The sequence below is a fragment of the Poecilia mexicana genome, unplaced genomic scaffold (assembly GCF_051168715.1).
Source record: "Poecilia mexicana isolate PSO_F unplaced genomic scaffold, ASM5116871v1 scaffold_21, whole genome shotgun sequence".
Taxonomy (NCBI): domain Eukaryota; kingdom Metazoa; phylum Chordata; class Actinopteri; order Cyprinodontiformes; family Poeciliidae; genus Poecilia; species Poecilia mexicana.
In genome coordinates this window covers 20,853,978-20,873,115 of record NW_028263390.1, presented here as the reverse complement: position 1 = coordinate 20,873,115, position 19,138 = coordinate 20,853,978, and the positions used below count along the sequence as shown (strand labels likewise).

The 19,138-nt window shown below is 36.0% G+C and overlaps 1 protein-coding gene across 2 annotated transcripts in view; it reads right to left on the bottom strand.

Annotated features, from left to right (window-relative positions):
• fam184ab (family with sequence similarity 184 member Ab) overlaps positions 1 to 8,870 on the bottom strand; it is a 123,812-nt gene extending 114,942 nt beyond the window's left edge. Inside the window, exon 1 of one of the 2 annotated variants that reach the window (XM_015004394.2) lies at positions 7,541 to 8,870. In XM_015004394.2, coding sequence (XP_014859880.1) covers positions 7,541 to 7,696 — 156 coding nt within the window. In that variant the 5' untranslated portion in view covers positions 7,697 to 8,870. The remainder of the gene's footprint in view (positions 1 to 7,540) is intronic. The other variant, XM_015004397.2, reaches the window with a different exon arrangement.
• Between the last annotated feature and the right edge of the window lie 10,268 nt (positions 8,871 to 19,138).

Here is a 19,138-nt window from a genome sequence, read left to right as displayed (position 1 = left end):
ACGTAATGGATACAAATGTAAAAAGGAACTACTCCATTACAGATGTCCTACTGTGCTTCCTTAAACTATTAGATTAAATATTATTTATTCATGTTATTAAAGTCTTGTGAAGATATTCTACAACAGGGATAATGTAAAAACAAACTAAATTGTGTTTTTAAATGTCTCTCTCAAACACGCCGTATAAACCTGGGTGGTTTGAGAAAGTAAAAAAAAATCTGACTATTTTCTCGCCAAGTTGTCTGGCATTTAGCAAATAGAAATCATTTTGGTGATTCAAATTAACCTAAAACAAGAGAAATTTGGCCTAATTTAACTTCCCACAGTGATAAAGTGTTTTGATTATTTCCCAATTTAGGCTTTTAATCAAATGTTAGATTGCACTTTATTACAAAACTGGTCAGTTTAAATATCAAGAACTTGCAAGGAGTTTACACATAAATCAACCTTGAAAACATCCAACTGAAATTCAAGGATTTCAAGCACCCAAACAGGTCCTGGTAAAAGGAAAAAAATAAAGACACACAAAGACTTTTCCCAAATTAAAGTTGATGCGAAACTGTCTCCCTGTCTGCCTTGATAAATAACTGTTGAAATAATTAATATTCAGCATATCAGCAATATGTTTGTTCCTTATTTATAATGTCTGGCTTTTAATGCATATAACATTTGGTTAAAAATCAGTGGTTGGGAATCAAATTTTAGATCTAAATATCAATAATAATATAGTCACAAAGTGTTGCCTTGATGGAACGTAAAATGTTGACATGCAAATATTTATTGATTTTTGAGATGTCAACAAAAGAAAGTATTTAAATATTTGCTTCAGTATTGGTCTATTTATGAAGAAACCAATGCCACACACACACACACACACACACACACAGAGAGAGTCAACACAACTGTATTTGACTCTCTGTCTCTTTGAATCCTTCGTCAGGAAAAACATGAGAGCTCAGAGGTCTATTTCTGACTCACTTGAAGACGAAAGTCAGTCAGGCATTGCTGATGAAACACACACACACACACACACACACACACACACACACACACACACACACACACACACACACACACACACACACACACACACACACTACTTTCTACATCATTGTCTTGATGAAGTAAGCAGACATGTTGCATTGGACTTCCCAAACCTCAGGTCTGACAACAGCTACACGCAAGAGCTCTGAACTATAATTTATATAAAACACGTTGCCATGGCAGCAAAGCCTCTGCGCTGCCTCCTTAACAATAAATCCAACCTTTTCGAACAGAAATAAAAACTCACAAAATAAAGCCTTCAAAAGGAAGAAAGAAAACTGAACAGAGGCTGAACAATAAGGCGATGAGAAGTGCTTTGTGGGATTAAAGATTACTGCGAGGAGTCTTAAATAACGGCGGTGGCCAACAGGCCCTTCATCACAAATCATGAGGTTCAGAGCCGCTGGAGAGCTGCAATCAATGACCCACTCACTCCCTGTGCATGAAACGCCTATAGAGACGATACGTCAGGAGCTCTGAGATGGAAACCGTCTTTCTGTTTAAAATCATGACAAAAAGATGATAAAATAGGCAGGAAATGGTTTGTAGAAATATTAAACGAGGAGGCTGGTTGGTCCAAATACGAGATCAAACAAAAACAAATAATTGGATTAATCATGATGAATCAGTTACCGAAATAATCAACTAATTAAGTACCTGATTAATCGTTAACTTGAGTATACGGACTAGATAAAGAAATAGCTAACTGCTGAAAAACAATACATTCAGATAAAGATGCCCACTCATTTGTCATAAAAAATTCTTATGGTAAGAATTTTGATTTATTGTTACTGATATTAAGTTTGTGTGATCAGAAATGTTATTTATTGGCAATTTTCTCCACTTTTTGCATCAATAAGTATCAGTAAATTCAAAACTATGACTAAATGCAGTTACAGTGTGTACTTCAGTGATATAAATCACACTTTTTAATGGCATCCTGAAGAAACCCATTTATTACCCAAAAAATTAGTAATAAATAGTTCTTTTATCATAATCTTTATTGTTATCATGATACTACAAATTATTGTGATTTCCCCAACATTTCGGTCCTTGTGGGTTTGTCCTCTGCAGCTGGAAATCTCTCAGCCTGGGATGTCAGAGGCTTGGGGAGGCGGATCGGTGAGGTTTCAAGGTTGATATTTATTCCTGAATGCCTCTCCCGCTCAGCGGAGATCAGCGGTCAGTGTGAGCAGCAGATGGCCTGAACGCTGCCGGCCGATTGTTGTGGCCTCGCTCAACACGGCGCTGGAGAGAGGCGAGGCGCAGACGTGTCGCCGGTGGGAATGTGTGCAGCCTGCCTCATGAAAATACCATCTACTGTTGTTCCAGTTCCCAGAAACAACAACTTCATACAAACTTTATGTGATTCAGTTTTGTCTTGTCAGCCATTTTTAAACTACCAATTTTGTTCCGTTGCAAGGGATTTAAAAGGATGATAATTCTGGCTCCTTTCCCTCTGATAATGAAGTGGGATCTATGGATGCGTTCACACCAGTCCTGTTTGGTCTGCTTTAATCAAACAGTTCTTCTAGAAAGTCTGGTTTGTTTCAGGAGATGTGAATGAGAAATCAAACTCTGGTCCACCTACAAACTCAGGCCTCAGTAAATAAATCAACTAATTACATGATAAATTATAAGGAACTCAATAATTTACATTGGCATTATTTACCGTTTCTCTCTTTTCATCAGAAACTGGATGATAAAAGTCTTCAGTCTGGTCCTTTGGCCTCATCGTCTTTTTTTTTTGAAGAACAGATGCGTTTACAGGCTTCATAATTCATCCATTTTATTTGTTGTTTCTGTTATTTTGTTCATTTATTTTAGACATTTTAAATGTCTTCCAGCTCCAGAGTTAAATATTCACCAGAACTTAAAGTTTATTGATGTTCATGCATTATGATCCCACTATCATTATTTTACTTAGAAATGGTCTCAAAACAACAATATTATCGTTTATCACAATAATTTCCGGGACAATTTATTGTCCAGCAAAATTTGTTATTGTGCCAAACCTCTCTCGGTTCAGTTGAAGTGAACTCTGGTTCGGTTATACCTTATACGTACAAGGACACCGGACCAGAGTCTGCTCCAAAAACAGGAAGTAGACAACAGCGCATAGCATTCTGGGTAAATGAACACAACAAAAACAAGCACTAGATGGTGGTGTGTAGTTGAGCCGCTGACTACATTTTTGTTTACATTTTGAGAAGAAGGAAGTTGAGCTCATTTCCTTCAGTGGTTCTTTCTGCAGCGCCACCACAGGCGAGGAGGGGAACAGGTTTTCAAAGGGTTAGGATTATTTGACAGTGCAGAGCGAAATTGGACCGCTTTATGAAAATGTAACAAAAGTTGCCATTTTCTACCACGCCATCATATGTGAAAACTCCCTATGAGACATGCGACAACACTTTGGGGTCGTACTGTGGAAATGCCTACAGAGAAAGTCTGATGCAGAGATCTTCACTCTATTCTTGAAAAATTAACAGAAAAAACACAAAATGGCTGACAGAACATTTAAAGCAGACAACGTAAAGACGAGCTAAATGATTTTTGAAGAAATCTGTGAGCCTGGGTTGTTATTTCTGAACCAAAACACGAATCCAAGTCGGCCATCTTCCACAACAGTAAAAAAAAAACTTTACACGTGTGTCATACTCCTCCCATGTCTTGATCATCTCATTGTGATGATGTAGCACCAGCTGACTGGACCTCTGTTGAATTATGTCTGTCACTTTAAAGTGGGTGAACATTTGTACAAACCCTTCTTCATGTTACAGATTTGTATTGAAATAGAAATCAGTTTTCACTTAAGGCTTTTTTTAATCAAAATAGCCAAATTGTGTTTATCATGATTGATTTGTAAAACCAACAAAATTGGTAAAACACCCAAGAAGGTGAATACTTTCCATAGTCTCTGTATGCTACGGCCCTAATTTCAACTAAAATGGGTTCAATCTTTCATGTTTGACCTCCAAATGATGATGGAAACTCTTGTGGATAACAATAGTCATTTTTAACACTTTAACTGGTCCGAAACTGTTTATATTTTCCTCCTGGTTTGTTTCTGTGTATATTTACCATCTAGAAATGAGTAAATTTCATATTCTGCTTGCATCACCTTCAGTAGTTAAGTGAGTTGCCAGTAGAGTGAGACTGTATGCTTACTGAAGCTTACTCAACCGATTTTTCTCTCTCTGACTGCCAAGCAATGAGTTTATTCCACACTTTTTCCCCTTATTTTTCACTGGAAATATGGCAATTTTCAGTGCTATCCTTCACACCTATGCATTTATTGTTAGCAAATCTTCCTAAAATATCTGCAGTGCTTTCTTACGCACTTCAAACATTTTCATGTTTCATATGTGTGGAATAAAATCAATAAAAGTTATGAAGGACTAAATTGTAGGAAAAAAGAAGAAATGATTAACAAAATAGGAAAAGCTGTCCAAATACGTTGCTATAATGATGAGAAACTAAATCTAAAAAGACTTTTCCTGATCTCAGATAGCTCTGGCTGGCAGCTTTAAGTATAGTTTTGCTTTAAAACTATTTTAATTCTTGAAAGATGAGGATTTCTTTGCACCTCGACTTATTTTTAAGAAGTTTTTTCATTATGTTACCATTTGATACAGCTGAATGCTTGGAAAGTTGGTTATAATTGCAAAAGCTAAAATTGTGACAACAAAATTAATCATAAATTACACAATTTAAAAAACTTTTTTTATATATAATTCAATTCAAAAACATTTTATTTAATTCAAAGGGAACTCATATAATCCAAGTGTCTCCAAAGAGTCGTGGATGTGATGCTTTGTAGCAGTCAGTCTCGCAGAGGCTCATAAATGCTATGTCATGCTAACAGAGATGATGTTTCACAGTAACATCAGTCGTTTGTAAGCAGCTCTTTGAATTTCTGTCTGTACAGTTAGAAGGATGTTAGAGTAGGGGAGATCACTCTTGCACGAGATGGTTTGAACTTCCTCCTTTTTTCTCTGCTTTGCATCCATAAAGCCTCCTTTTCAACTTCTACTTCAGGTACTAATTGAGCTTTCAAGATGCTAATTAGCTGGTCTGGTTCTAAAATCGATGCTTTGTCATCACGGTTACTCATCATAGCAACGGTACCAAAGCAAAAAATTAGGAACAAAAACTGTATAGCAGTTTTGCATGTTTGGAGTAATCGTCAAAACATGCAACGGCTCAACTAAAAAACAAAAGTTGACAAAAAGAACAAACCCAAGCTAACGTAACGGAGCTACTCCAACATGCTAGCTCTTGCAAACCCTGCAAAAAGCACAGATTTATGTTGAGAGTCAGCATTGGATCCTCCCTAACACACACTTTAGATCACAGAAAAGCCACCTGACAAACATTTAAGGCTCCATAATGACAGACTGGGGGCCCAAACGTGCCTTAGCAGGACTGAATCTTCCAGAGCGATCACTACACTTTGCTAGACGTTTTCATTTTGGTAAGAGTTGGATGAGAGCTGTGATCCTCAGGGCAAAAGATTGTTTCATATCCATTTGAAATGCCAGTGAAAGCCCACAAGTAGATCATCCCAGCCATCTGGCTAAAAACAAATCCCTCAGAACGAGCTCCGAAATCTAATACACAAACAATACCCACAGCTTTCCATGCAACGTTGCTCTGGATATTCACTTTATTTTGGATTTTAGACATATACGTCAATAAATAACAACTCTACAGTAGTTTGAACTATTCCAAGTGGGAAAACTGAGATGAAAAGAAACGTTCGACTACAAAAGGATAAAAATTAGAAATGTGATTTTTTTTCCTATTCAGTCCATCTCTAGTTTAGTCGTTATAAATTAGAATATCAACAAAAGCTTAGTTTGTTTTAGTAACTTGGTGCAAAACGTGAACATATACTAATTAGAAACAGAGTTGTACATATTCCAAGTGTTCATTTTACTCATTTTGATGATTATAGCTGTCAGCGAAGGAAAGCACAAAATTGTGTTATTTAGAAAGCTTAAATAATAAGACAAGAATATTTCTTTACTCTCCACAATCATGAAGAAGGCTGCTCAGCCTCCACTAAGCCACAAAATATCAATGCTAAAAACTACTGCTGAACGTAAACTACAATATCCAAGGTTATTAATGGAAAGTTAAGTCGAAGGAAAAAAGACCACTGTCAAAAGTATAAACATCTGATTTAATGATCATAGCATGACTGTGTTTGGTGGAAACCCCCCAGAGAATTCATGAGAGTATCATCAAAAGGAAAATGAAGCAACAAGGATAAAGCAGTACCATGAACTATACTCTTCTGTATTAAGTTATAATGACACAGAAGATCCAGGTGATCTAAAATTTAGATTTTCATAGCTGTAAGTCTCAGTCATAAGCAGTAACTCTGAAAAACATTTTAAACTATCACTCCACATGTAATGAATCTAGAGTTACTTAACTAAATTAACTTTGTTATAATGATATTCAAAATTAATGAGCTGCACCTGTAGAAGTGTTTGTCCTCATAGTGCAGCAGCCTCAGCACACCTGAGTCAAATGAGTTCATTAACTCCAGAGGCTTTTCTAATGGCCCATTCATTGGGTTCAGGTGTGCAGAAGCAGCTACAACAAGGCAGGAATTTTAAATAGGCACATTTATTATTTAAACCTTGTAGAAGTCGAACCAAAATTAGGTCATAATCACAAGTGGATAGAGTACCCAAAACTGTACTCAAATAAGAGTAGGACTACTTCAACATTTTTACTCAAGCTAAAGTATAAAGTGACCATCTAAGAAATTACTCAAGAGTAAAAAAGTATTTGGTAGAAAGTACTGAGTAACTGATCAAATTATCAATCATTTGATTTTTAAAAGTTACATCAGACAGAAAAAAATTTGAAGAAAAGTGAAAATTTTGGAATTTTAAGGACCAAAATGACAATAATTCATATAAGTAACAAAAAATAATGAGGCAAAAGAACATTTTTCCAAATCAGTTTCTTTCAATAAGAAACTTATGAAACTTTAACAAAAACTGCAGGTGTATGTCTGTGTTAAAACATGTTTGCTTTTCCATTCAGAGGGTAGAGAAGCCAGAAATTTTACTCAAGCAGAGCAATACTTCAAAAATAAATTTACTCAAGTAAAAGTACAGCATAGGATACTTCTAACTTTAAGTTACTCGAGTAAATGTAATTAACTACCAACATAGTAAATAATCCAGGATATGTTTTAATAGATTAAAACTTTTAAATTAATGAGGAACATTTAAGTGTTTCCCTTTTAAATATTTGGTAAGTTTGTCTTAAACTAGAAACTTTCCGATTTAATTTCATACAAATTGACTTGCAAAGTTATATTTAATCATAACAGACCCCGAATGTACTAGAACATACCTGAAATCCAGTGGGAAGTCATAATTTTCTTGCATCTATTTGTTTTGTTCAATATTTAAATATTTCCTGTTAAATGTGAGGAAATTATAATGGAGTCCGGTGGAAGAATTCTGCTTACCTTGGTTAGCTGTGCGATCTTCTTGCTCATCCTCAGGTGTAGGTCCTGGGTATATTCCATGGCGACTCCGGACTGGAAGGAGGCGGTGGATGATGGAGTAAATTTCCCCTGACCGGTAGGGCAGTAATACTGCTGCCAGCCCGACCCAGTCGCCATCTTCACGATGATGCTTGAGTAAGATAAGGGCAGCGATGGTTAACTGGACGGGGGGCGAGACGGTGCAGAGACGCACAGAGCTGGGACAGCGTGTTTCAGCGAGGCACCGCAAGAGTTAATCAAAAATATCAAGCCTTTCTGACACACAAACCGCTTTCATTTTGCCCGCTTCCCGTTAATAATGAACTAAAGGGTCAAATTTTACTGATTCAACCCCAGAAGATACCAGCTACTAGCATCGTTTCCGTCCGTTATCAGCGGGTCGTAGTGCGGGCACCTGGCGCTGATGTGGAGCTCCGGTTCTCCGGGTGGCGTGCGGGCTGCCTCCCTCCCAGTCGGTCACCTTGGTACCGTTTCTCAGCGGCAGCCGTTAGGAGTAATTCCTCCCCGAAGCATTCCGGCTACATTTACCGGACAGAGCGGAGCGGAGACCGGAGGGGACAATGGGAGAGAGTTGGAGAGAGAGCGAAAGACGGGCTCGGCGGTTGGTTGCTGCTCCTCTTGTTGCCATGGATCACCTCAACAGTTTATGCTGCATTCACGAACGATGGGAGCAGAGCTGCGTTCACGTACCGTCGGAGAGATGAGCTCACGCTTTGTGTTCCAGCAAACAGTGGCGGTTCGAGACCAAATTGTTTCTTAAATTTACTTAAAAGAATAAGTTGGCTTTAAATGTGTTAATCACAAGTTTTGGGTTTTGTTGTGGTAGCCTTTTTAATCTGGTATATTCTACTTTTTTTTCTCGCGGGATTTTACTGTTACACAAAAGTTTCAGTCATCACAGACCTGAGGCGGCATAGACATAATATATTATGTCTATGTGAGGCGGTTGCTAGCTAGCTTTTTTTTTACGCCCATCATTGATTAGCACAGATTTACCCCCAGATGGGTGGGCGATTTTTGTTTGTATCATATGATTTATTTATTTGCATTTTTAGTACATTTCTGTCCTACATAAATTCGTACCTTTCCAAAGAGAAAGGTAAGAAAAAAAGACTTTTGAAACTCGTTTCTCAAAAATTTTAAACTTTTGGAGATCACAAATGTACTTGTTTTTAATAACAAAACATTTTTGAGAGAATTCTCTTTAAATTTCAGAGAAATGTAAAAAAAAAAAAAAAATCTACCTACAATGGCTTTAATATGCCCTTGTAATCCTGTCTCTTTGAAGCGGTTGCAGGTATCACTAGAGGTCAATATAGCATTGCTAGCTATATAACCAGCTTTTTTTTTTTACTCCCGTGATGGGTAAGTGCAAACTTACTGCTAGATGGGTGGATGATGTTCGTCTTTGTAATTGGTTCACTTCTGTTGCCAATCAGTTTTATTTATTTTTAATGCTTTTAGTACATTTATGTTGTATTGTAGGTTTTAAATTCCACCGTATTCACGAAACGCTGCGTTCACGTACCGTTGGAGCCATAAGCTAACACTTGCGTTCCAGTAGAGCGGTTCTAAATCCATATTTTCAGATCTTTAGAAGACGCTGAGTGCAACTTCCTTCTAAACGAAATGGAAACAAAAATGGAGTAGCTTTATTGTTGGATTTCCTTTTGCTATCTTATTTAAAAGACCACCGGCTAGCTCTCCCGCTAGCATTCGACTCTTGTTTGTTTTGGTTGTATTTACCCAGAATGCCTTGCGTTGTAGTCCACCTTCATTCACATAATATGTATTGAACTGCGCTAGAGTTCCAGTACAGTTTGGTAAAAATCCACCATTAATTTGCTGCATACATTTTTTGATGCATTTTTTCCAAAGCCTGAATGTTCAGCTGCTCCATGTATTTCTTTGGAGGATCGAATCCATATTCTCTTAGCAGGAGTTGCAAGAAAGACTTTCTCAACAACAAAAAGCATTTTAAATCTTTTACAGTACAGTAATAATTCAAAGATAAAACCACACACCTACAGAGGAAGCTGTTCTGTAGGGAGAATACTAAAAATGTTTTATGTAGAATTACAGACTCAACTCTCCAGAGTTTGCAGTTCTTTACATTCTAATATAAATACTGAAGCTCATTATACATTTCTGACACGTTTCTACTGGGTTTCATAAACCAAACCTTGAAAAACACACAGGAAATAAAAAGAGAGGATGAAATAGCACACCAAATAAAAGAAGGCAAGGAAAGAACACGAACAGCAATAAATGACAAGATTTTAAGGAAGAAAAGAAGGAATGACAGAAGGTAGCAACAAAAAACAAAGTTATCAATGAAATAGGGCTGCAGGACAGGAAGGAAAGGCAAAAGAAAGTAAAGAAATACAATGAGAGAAAGAAACAAGGGCTCAAGAAATGAAGGAAAGAGCTAGAAGAAAGGAAAGAAAGAAAGGGACAAATAAAGAAGAAAATGAAGAAAGAAAGAATGGCACCAATAAAGAAGAGAAGCAAGGAAGGGAGGCCCTTTAAGACAGATTGAAATTAAATAAAATCTGGAAATATAAATATTCTTCTTTGTACATTTTCTTTACTCAAACCTCTCCACACCTGGAAAATACCTGAACTAACTTCCAGACTTCTCCAGACTGAGAAACCAAAAAAAATCAGAATAAATGGCGTCATTAAACACCGTATTAAACACTGAGGTCAAGTTAATCAGCTGGAGTCAATTACAGCCACTTCCACCCCATAATAAGCTTCTATTAATCATTTACCATTCAGCCAGAAAACGACTGTTTTAACATCAAAGGAAAAAACAAAAATAACAGCAAACACAATGTAAAAATATGACATTTAATTTATTTCTCGCTGCTTGTGTTTGTTCTGATGAAGCGATTCACCAAGATGTCCAAAACTTAATGGATGTTTGTTCTGCTTTCGCACTTAAAAATGTATGAAATCAGCCGAATCTCACCTCACTTCACTTCACAGGTGGAACACCTGAAGGCATTTTCAGTAAAATTATTATGTTTTTAAAAATCAGTGTTTGTCTCTTCTTATGTGTGAATATTAAGATCTGCTGTGCTGTGCAACAGAAATGCGCCAAGCTGCATTTCAGTGATGTCATTTCATCCATCAAAGCAGAAAGAAGAGGAGAGGAGAAAAATAAAACTAAAAAATTCAAGCTGACTGGAACGGCAGCTGCAGGCGGTCTCTCACAGTCATAATCACAGCCGTGACGCAAACGGTTTGTCTTCTGCGCCCTATTTATGGTTCCAAATGGATTTTTTAATTTTATTTCCACATGAAAAGTGTTTCTAAGGAACAGAAATCATCTGTGCGCTTTATTGTGAAGGAATTCAAAGAAACAACCCCAGAGAAAAACTCTGTTGTCAAGGTAAAAAGGATTTTCTTCTTTTGCTCTGTTAAAAGAAACATAGTTCAACATATTTATTCTCAGTTATAAGAAAAGGATTTGAGGTCACTTTCTTTTAAAACACCTGGCATATCCAGCCAAAATCAGTAAATTAAATAAAAGCAGATTTGTGTCCAGAAAATCACTGGATAAACGTGATTCTGCTTATTATTACAAAGGCGTATTAGAGTGATTGTAGAGAGAGACAGAAACAGGAGAAGTAATTTCACCGAGAAAAAAAAAATAAAAATTGAGAATTTGAGATCAAAATTCAGAATTCTGAGATTAATCTCAGAAATTGTCTAGAAAAACTTGAACATTTCTATGTTTCCAAGGTCAAAACGTTTTGATTTTTTGAATTTTTTCTGAGTTTGAAAAGTAAAAAAAAAAAAAGCCTTTTAAAACTCAGAAATGTCCGAGTTTCTCTAAGAAGATTTTAACTGTTCAAACTCTGAAATTTCCCTGCTTTTTCCAGAAGATTTCTGTGATTAATCTCAGAATTCTGATCTAAAAATCAGAAATCTGACTTATTTTAAAATCTAAATTTGATTCTAACCTCAGAATTATCACTTTTTTTTGCATTTTTTTTTCAGGATTCTGATTTTAATCTTCTGTGGTCAACAGTCTAAGTTATTTTTTGCAGTGATCCCAATCCTCTTCTGTACTTTTCGTTGTGATTGTTCTTTCTTCTTTCTTGCAGTTGGGAACATTTCTTTGTCCTGAAGCAGAAAACCTGCAGGTTAATGAATCACCAGGTTCATTTTGTGATGGATCAGATCCCAGTGATCCCAGTGTTTCCAGTAGCTGCATGGTTTTGGGTGCCAGTTGTGAGAAGTTTGACTGCAGCTTGTAGGAACTCCGTTTATTAGCAGTTATGATATGTTTTTGCACCGATCCCATGCTGTGCTGTTTCGGTTAAAATAAAACAAAAGCATTTTTTGTGTAATAACCTCTGGAGTTATCCAATTATCTTCCAGTTTGATTGCTTGGCCTCTAGTGTTAACGATGTTCTCTGTTTATTTCTGAGAGCAGAGATTAGATTGTGGCCGTTATTATGTTGTCAACTTCATCAGGTTTCGGTTGCACCATCGGGTTCTTCTAATTGGATTGCGCTGGTCTGTATTCCCTCAGCAGGAGGAAGCGCAAATGTACAAAATATACAAATTATTAAGCTGGGAAAAGAGGAGATGAAGGCCCGCCTTGAGTTTATTCACTCTAAAAGTAGAAACAAATGCATCACTGTGGGTGTTTGTGTCAAGAACAGAAAACAACAACAGATAATCATCACTCTATTGCAACAAATGCAATTCATAATTACCCAGACTTCTTTATTTTAAAGGTTTCCTTACATTCCTCAGTGTCTGTCTCATTCTGTTGGTTACAACGGATAAATCTTTGTTTAGTTTTGCTCTGTTGTGTTAGAAGCCGGTTCAGTCAGCCGACGTAACGAGTTCATTATTCACTGAGAGCAGCGTAAATGAGGATGTGACCTATTTTAAAATTATTATAATCAACATGCTGCTGCCAGAAACACACAGAGAAATCATTACCATCAGAAAATAATATTTATTTATATTATTTTGGAAAGGTCAAAAGTAAAAAATGTTCAACTTTTGGAAATTTTCTGAGGCTGAAAAGTCAGAAATTTCCATCTTTTTTCTGAAAATTTCTGAGATTGATTTGAAAATTTTGGATTTTATTTTATTTTTTTTTTAATCTTTTTAAACTCAGAAATGTCCAAGTTTTATTTCAGATTTTTTTCCCCCAGAAAATTTCTGAGACTATTTTCAAAACATTGGAGTTTATTTTTCTAGAATATTTTTGTCTTTTGAAACTCAGAAGTTTTCAGGTTTTTTTTAATTATTATTGTTGTTTAGAAATTTCTGAGATTAATCTAAAAATCTAAATTTTCCTGCAAATTTTCAACTTTAGAAATTCAGAAATTCTCATAATTTTCCAGAAAATTTAGAAATTATTTGCAGAATTCTGACTTTGAACTCAGAATTCAGATTTATTAAAATCAGAATTCTGACTTTAATCTTTTGAAATCAAAAGTCAGAATTTTACCTTTTTATCTGAATTCTTTCTGCAAAGCAAATCAAATGTCAGCGACTTTTACTTTTTTACTTTCAGACACTTGCTTGGAGTAACCGTGGCAACAATGTGTTGTTTCTACAATTAGCCAGCAAATAATATCTGAAATATGATTCCCAATCCCATGTATATGTTCGAAAGAATCGAATCCCCTACTCCAGCGTCTCACACAGTCAGACTGAGATTCAGTGTTTGTTGCTGAAAAGGTCAGATTTATTAGGTTCAAGTTAAAATCCCAGCAGAAATGACCTTTTGTTTAATAACTGATTGTTTATTTAATGTGACAGACAGACAGAAAATAAGATAATAAAACTACTAGTGGCATTTTAATGTTTTCTGAACAGGTTGTTGATCAAAATAAGAGTTGAATTTCATTCTCATTTAATTTAATAAGAATTCTCATGAGAACTTAATATAATAAATTAAAAGTCAGTAAAGTAACAATTATTGAGCTATATGGTTAAATACAGGTTAAATACATATACTATATATATATATATTTTAATTCCAGGAAAAACTCACTGAAATTATTATGTTTTAATTGGTTGAAAGTGGAAAATGATCATAATTAACAGAAATAAAGTTTTGAAAACATAAGTCTGTGTATAATTAATCCATATATTTTGCTTTTCTTCATGAACTGAGTTGCTGAAATGAGCAATCTTTTCAATAATATTCAGATTTATTCAGCATGACTGTGAATGGACTCCATGTTCTGGTTTTACTGAAGCTTTTAAACTTACCAGTCACATTCACCCATCAGCACACGAGTTAGGGCTGAACTAACGGCCCCGAATGATTACTTTCCCCCAGTGAGCCGAAGCTGCCCGGAGTTAAATTAGCATTGAACCCGACAAATATGCAATTTAATGGTCAGCTCGAGTGAAAAAGACCACAGAAAAGAATCCATCTTGAATTTAAAAGCCTTGAGGTTATAATAGAAGATAGATTAGGCTTGGTTGCAAAAAAGAAAAAGGATCATAAAAGCTCAAGTGCCTTCCATGTCCAGATTTGATTAGTAGAGAAATATATTTTATCATTAATATTCAGGGTTAACAGGAGGACAGATGAGCGCCGATCCTGATCGTATCGTCCAATAAGAAGTTAATGAAGCCCGATGTTCTGCCAGAGGCCTTTCTGAAACCTGGAAGTGTCTGATTTTTGTCAGGAGGTTGGATTTGATCAATACACTGCAGAAATACACAGCATATTAAAAAACAAACACACAGTTCAATCCAATTCTTGCCTTGGGTGCTTTCTGCAATGGTCCATCAAATAACGCCTTGCATAAAAATGCAAACTTCAAAAAGCAAACTTTAAAATTCAAGCTTCTGAGCCGACGAGAAGCAAATCATTAAAACTCTCCGCAGTGAGACGGTTCTGCCTCCACATCATCAACAAAGATAATAAAAATCAACAACAGCCATGTCACCACTTCCAAATATAACTGCAAGCCGAAATCAAAGTGTGTATTTTAATTTGCTCAGCAGCAACGAAAGTTTCAACCCAACATGAGCGCCTCTGGATTCGTCACAGTCAGCAGAACTGACACAGCTGTAACCTGATGAGAAGGAAGAGTGGAAAACATTTCCTCTCCTGTTCGTGTCGTTCCTGCGTTGGTTAGACAGCTGATCGGGAAGATGTAGATGGCGAACGAGGGATTAAAGAAAGACGGGTGACATGCAACACGGATCCTCGGCTGGAAACAAACCTGCGATGTTACATCAACCGGAGCTTAAATCATTTATGAGAACAGCTCTGAAACTTTTAATGTCAGGAAAAATTTATGAAAGAAAAACTAATGCAGGGCTGCAACTTAGTATTATTTAAGAAAGTGATAATTCTATCAATTATTCTGACGATTAATCAATTGTTATAATGATTAATCGATTAATATGGCGATTCATTTGATAAAAAATTGGCACATTCTGCTGATTTTCATTTAATTTCTATACAATACTAGAAATACATTAAAAGAGGCAAATTAACAATTCAGTTCCTTTTTGAAATAAAGGAATAAACATATGATTGCACAAAAATTCAATAAAAGTTTTCATTTAGAGAATTTGAATCGGTTGAAGCTAAAAATACCACTTGATGAGTTTTGGGTGAAACATTTACAGGCAAAGGAGGTTTTGTCTTGAATGCATAATATTTTTGAACAGTTTTGGCTTAATTACTACTCTGAATATGTTTGTTTTTTAGAGTTTGTATCCGCTAGTGAACGATTAATCAATTACTAAATTACTAGACGGTTATTTTAATAATTGATTAATCACGATTAATCACTTCAGTCATAATAGATTAAGCAGATTGAAATATTTTGAGCTGTTATTTCTTGCAGTTCTCATGATTTGGACTTTCAGATAATCAGAACCCAAAATTCAGTGTCTCAGAGAATTATAATAGTTCCTAAGATCAGCAAAAAGGGATATTTTACATAGAAACGTCACACTTTCTGCATGGATTACTGCATGAGTGCGGCGTAGCACAGACACAATCGGACTCTGGTTCTTCTGAGGCGTTCAGGAAACTCAGGCTGCTTTGATCGTCTCCATTGTTGGCCACCATTTTAGCTGATTCTAATAAAAATGTTTATAAAATAACCTTTCTTTGATTTTCCTGACATTTAACAAAAAAGAATGAGGAATACTAATTCAACCGCTGATGCTCACGCCTTGAATTTCCAGCATTGTTTCTAAATAGTTGACAGAATAAGCAGATTTACCAGTTTTTTTTTCCACCCTTCACCCCTCAGGAGAAACTTCCCTGACAGTTCCCCCATGACAGGAAATGCTAAACAAGGATACATATGCATGTACAGGCTGTTCAGGTATTCAGCTGGTGTTTTTGTCCCCACTGTGTGGATGGAAACGTTTTCAAAGGCACCGTGTCGCTGCGTTGTCATCCCTCTGCTCACCTGCCAACTGATGGAGATTGTTAGGATGAAAATCCACACGCAGGCCAACTGCAAAGTTCATATAATACACAAAAATTCAGAAGCAATTTGCAAAAAATATCAATACATCGCATTACCAGCTAATTTTATTATCCTCCACTTATAGAACCTCGTCAGCCAAATTAATTTTAACTAATTCCATTCAAAACTGTGAGTTAATCTTAATTAAATTCACTCCAAATTATAATACAACAAACACTATGATGGATACAATATGTCAAATAAAACCACTTCAGTGTAAGTTTATAACTAACGATCGTTTTAGGAGTCAATTATTCTAATGATTAATCGACTAATCGGCAAAAGATTTTGCCACATTATGCAGATTTTTAATATAACCATTTAAGCCTTCCTTGTAGAATATTAGAAATACATTAAAAGATGCAAATAAACAATTAATTCATTTTTAAATAAGGAAATAAAAATGTTATTTCCTAAAATGTAATAACGTAAAAAATTACTCCTCAGTTTAAAAATTACATTATTTAAATCCGTGATTAAAGGTAAGCAAGCAAATAATAAAAACAAGTCACATGGGCAGACATTATAGACTTTACGCAAAGATTTAGTCTCAGAGGGAACTGAAATCAATTAATTAAAAAAATCCTTTCTGAATATCATCTCATGGTCTCTGAACTAAATGCGTCTTTCTGACCGGGAGCTGACAGCGTGTTGAAGAGTTATGGACCGGACGCTTTGGAGCGTCTGGTTAGGAAGCGCATTACAAACCTTTGGTTGAAATGTAGTTTGTAGTCAATTCGTGCTCAAAACCTATTTTAAGTCAATCATCGGCCTATAAAATGCTGGGGGGCCACATGTGGCCCGCGGGCCTTGAGTTTGACACATGTGCATTACGCCATAGAACTGCCAATTGGTAATTGAAGTAAAATAGCTTCGATTTCAAAGAAGCCTACATTGAAGTCGATTGGCAAATGAACATCACAAAAGAGGAAGTTGTCTCACTGCACCCCAAGAGATGCATAACCTACAAAAACTGTTTCTGTCTGGTTTCGAACCAGAGACCTATTGCATGTAAAGCAAACGTGATAACCACTACACTACAAGAACTGAACTTGTCTGCTTTGTTTCAGTTTGAGGTTCCAACGTTGATGACGTGAGATGCAACGCATGAAAATTGAGGTTTGCACTCAGATGCCTGGATTCAGAGTACAGACCATAACACCACAGAGCCTTGTTGACCTGTGATGAATAGAACATGCAAAATCTGTTTCTGTCTGGTTTTGAACCAGCAACCTTTTGCATGTAAAGCCAACATGATAACCACTACACTACAGGAACTCTGGCTCTTTGGACTGTTCCTGGTAGATGATCCACATTTTGTTAGAGACTAATGTCAACGATTGGCATGGAACAATGTCAAATACTTATACCAAAGATCCAGAGAGCACAGTAACTTGGTGAATAAACTGTCAGACTTATAATTGTGCCCAATTTCACATTACAGTCCATAAACTAAGCCTGGGATCAAAAAAATGTATTGAAGATGTCATTAGCAGAGACAAATGGTTCTACAGAGACTTGGCTAAATGGCTAAAAAATAAAATCAATACTTACAAATAAAAGATGGTTCAAAAATAAAATTAACACATTAAAATAAAAAATATCTGCGAAATACAATCAACACTTGAAAATTAAAAATGGTTCAAAAATAATATCAACACTTCAAAATACAAAATCTATGGAAAATAAAATATTATGTATGTTGTTTTGAAAAACATTGGAATATAAGCACTTTTATCAAATCTTCATTGTGGTAAGATCATGTAAGTTCTTCTTAAATCCATGGAAACTCAAAAGTTTGTAAGGTAGGTGAGTTAGCTCAGCAGGTTAGAGCACCGTGCTGGTAATGCTGAGGTCGTCGTATGGGGCAATTCATGTGTAAGGACTTTCAGACAATCAACACTTCAACATAAATAAGGGTTCAAAAATAAAATCAACACTTCAAAATAAAATCAACACTTTACAATAAATAAGGTTTCAAAAATAAAATCAACACTTTACAATAAATAAGGGTTCAAAATAAAATCAACACTTTACAAAAAATAAAGGTTCAAAAATAAAATCAACACTTTACAACAAATAAGGGTTCAAAAATAAAATCAACACTTCAAAATTAAAAATGGTTCATTTATGTTTTCGCATCCACCTGAATAATATGTAGTTGCCCCCCTGGTTGTGTTAATCAATTTGAAGAGCCGGCAGTTTATCTTCAGGAAATAAATGAGAGGACGACGCTCCGCCGCTGCGAAGACTGAGAAACCGCTGGAAGTAACTCATCCAGCGGATTTAACAAAGGGAGACTTCTGGGTTCACGTTATCCAGGAGAGCGGCGCTCTGGAGGAGCTGCAGACGTAACATCTGTCCGTTTCAGAGAAGCGAAACCACGCAATAAATAAATAAATAAATAAATAAAAAATCCTGGTAAAAGCACACACCAGACTGCACAGGGTAAAACACTCAGAGTTCAGTTGATCTGTTTGGATCAGACAGATCCAACTGACTGATGAATTAGCGCAGATTTTTCTGCAGATGGGAACCAGGAGGAAGTTGTTCAGACCCCAGCGGGTGAAGTGATGCTAATTTAAGTTTAGACGCTTAATTTAATTTACTAAAAGTTATTGGGGCCCCAGTCAGTGGTTTTTGTCACTAGGGAGAAAAATGTAGATACATTTATCTACTTAATTTGTGATGGGATCTGGATTCACGGTGAATATGAACTAAACCGCATAAAATGCGGCTAAATAGCCGATGTTAATATGATTGTAATTTCACGGATAAAAATAGTACAGGACCGATTTTTTTTTATGTTGTTGGTCAAGATAACGGATAACAAAAAAAAGTCTAGCGCCACCTGCCGCCCTGACACCAACTCACACACATCTTCATTCACAGTCTTACTTGTAAGTCGATTTTTCTTTTCTTGGACGTTTTGATGTTAGCTTGTCCATGTCTCAGTTTTATTTGCTGGGAAAATCAATAAGCATCTTGAGGTGACTCTGCGAGAAACCGCAATGTTGGCTGGTAACAATCGGAACAATCGGAATGCATTGTGGGAGATGTAGTTTGTAAT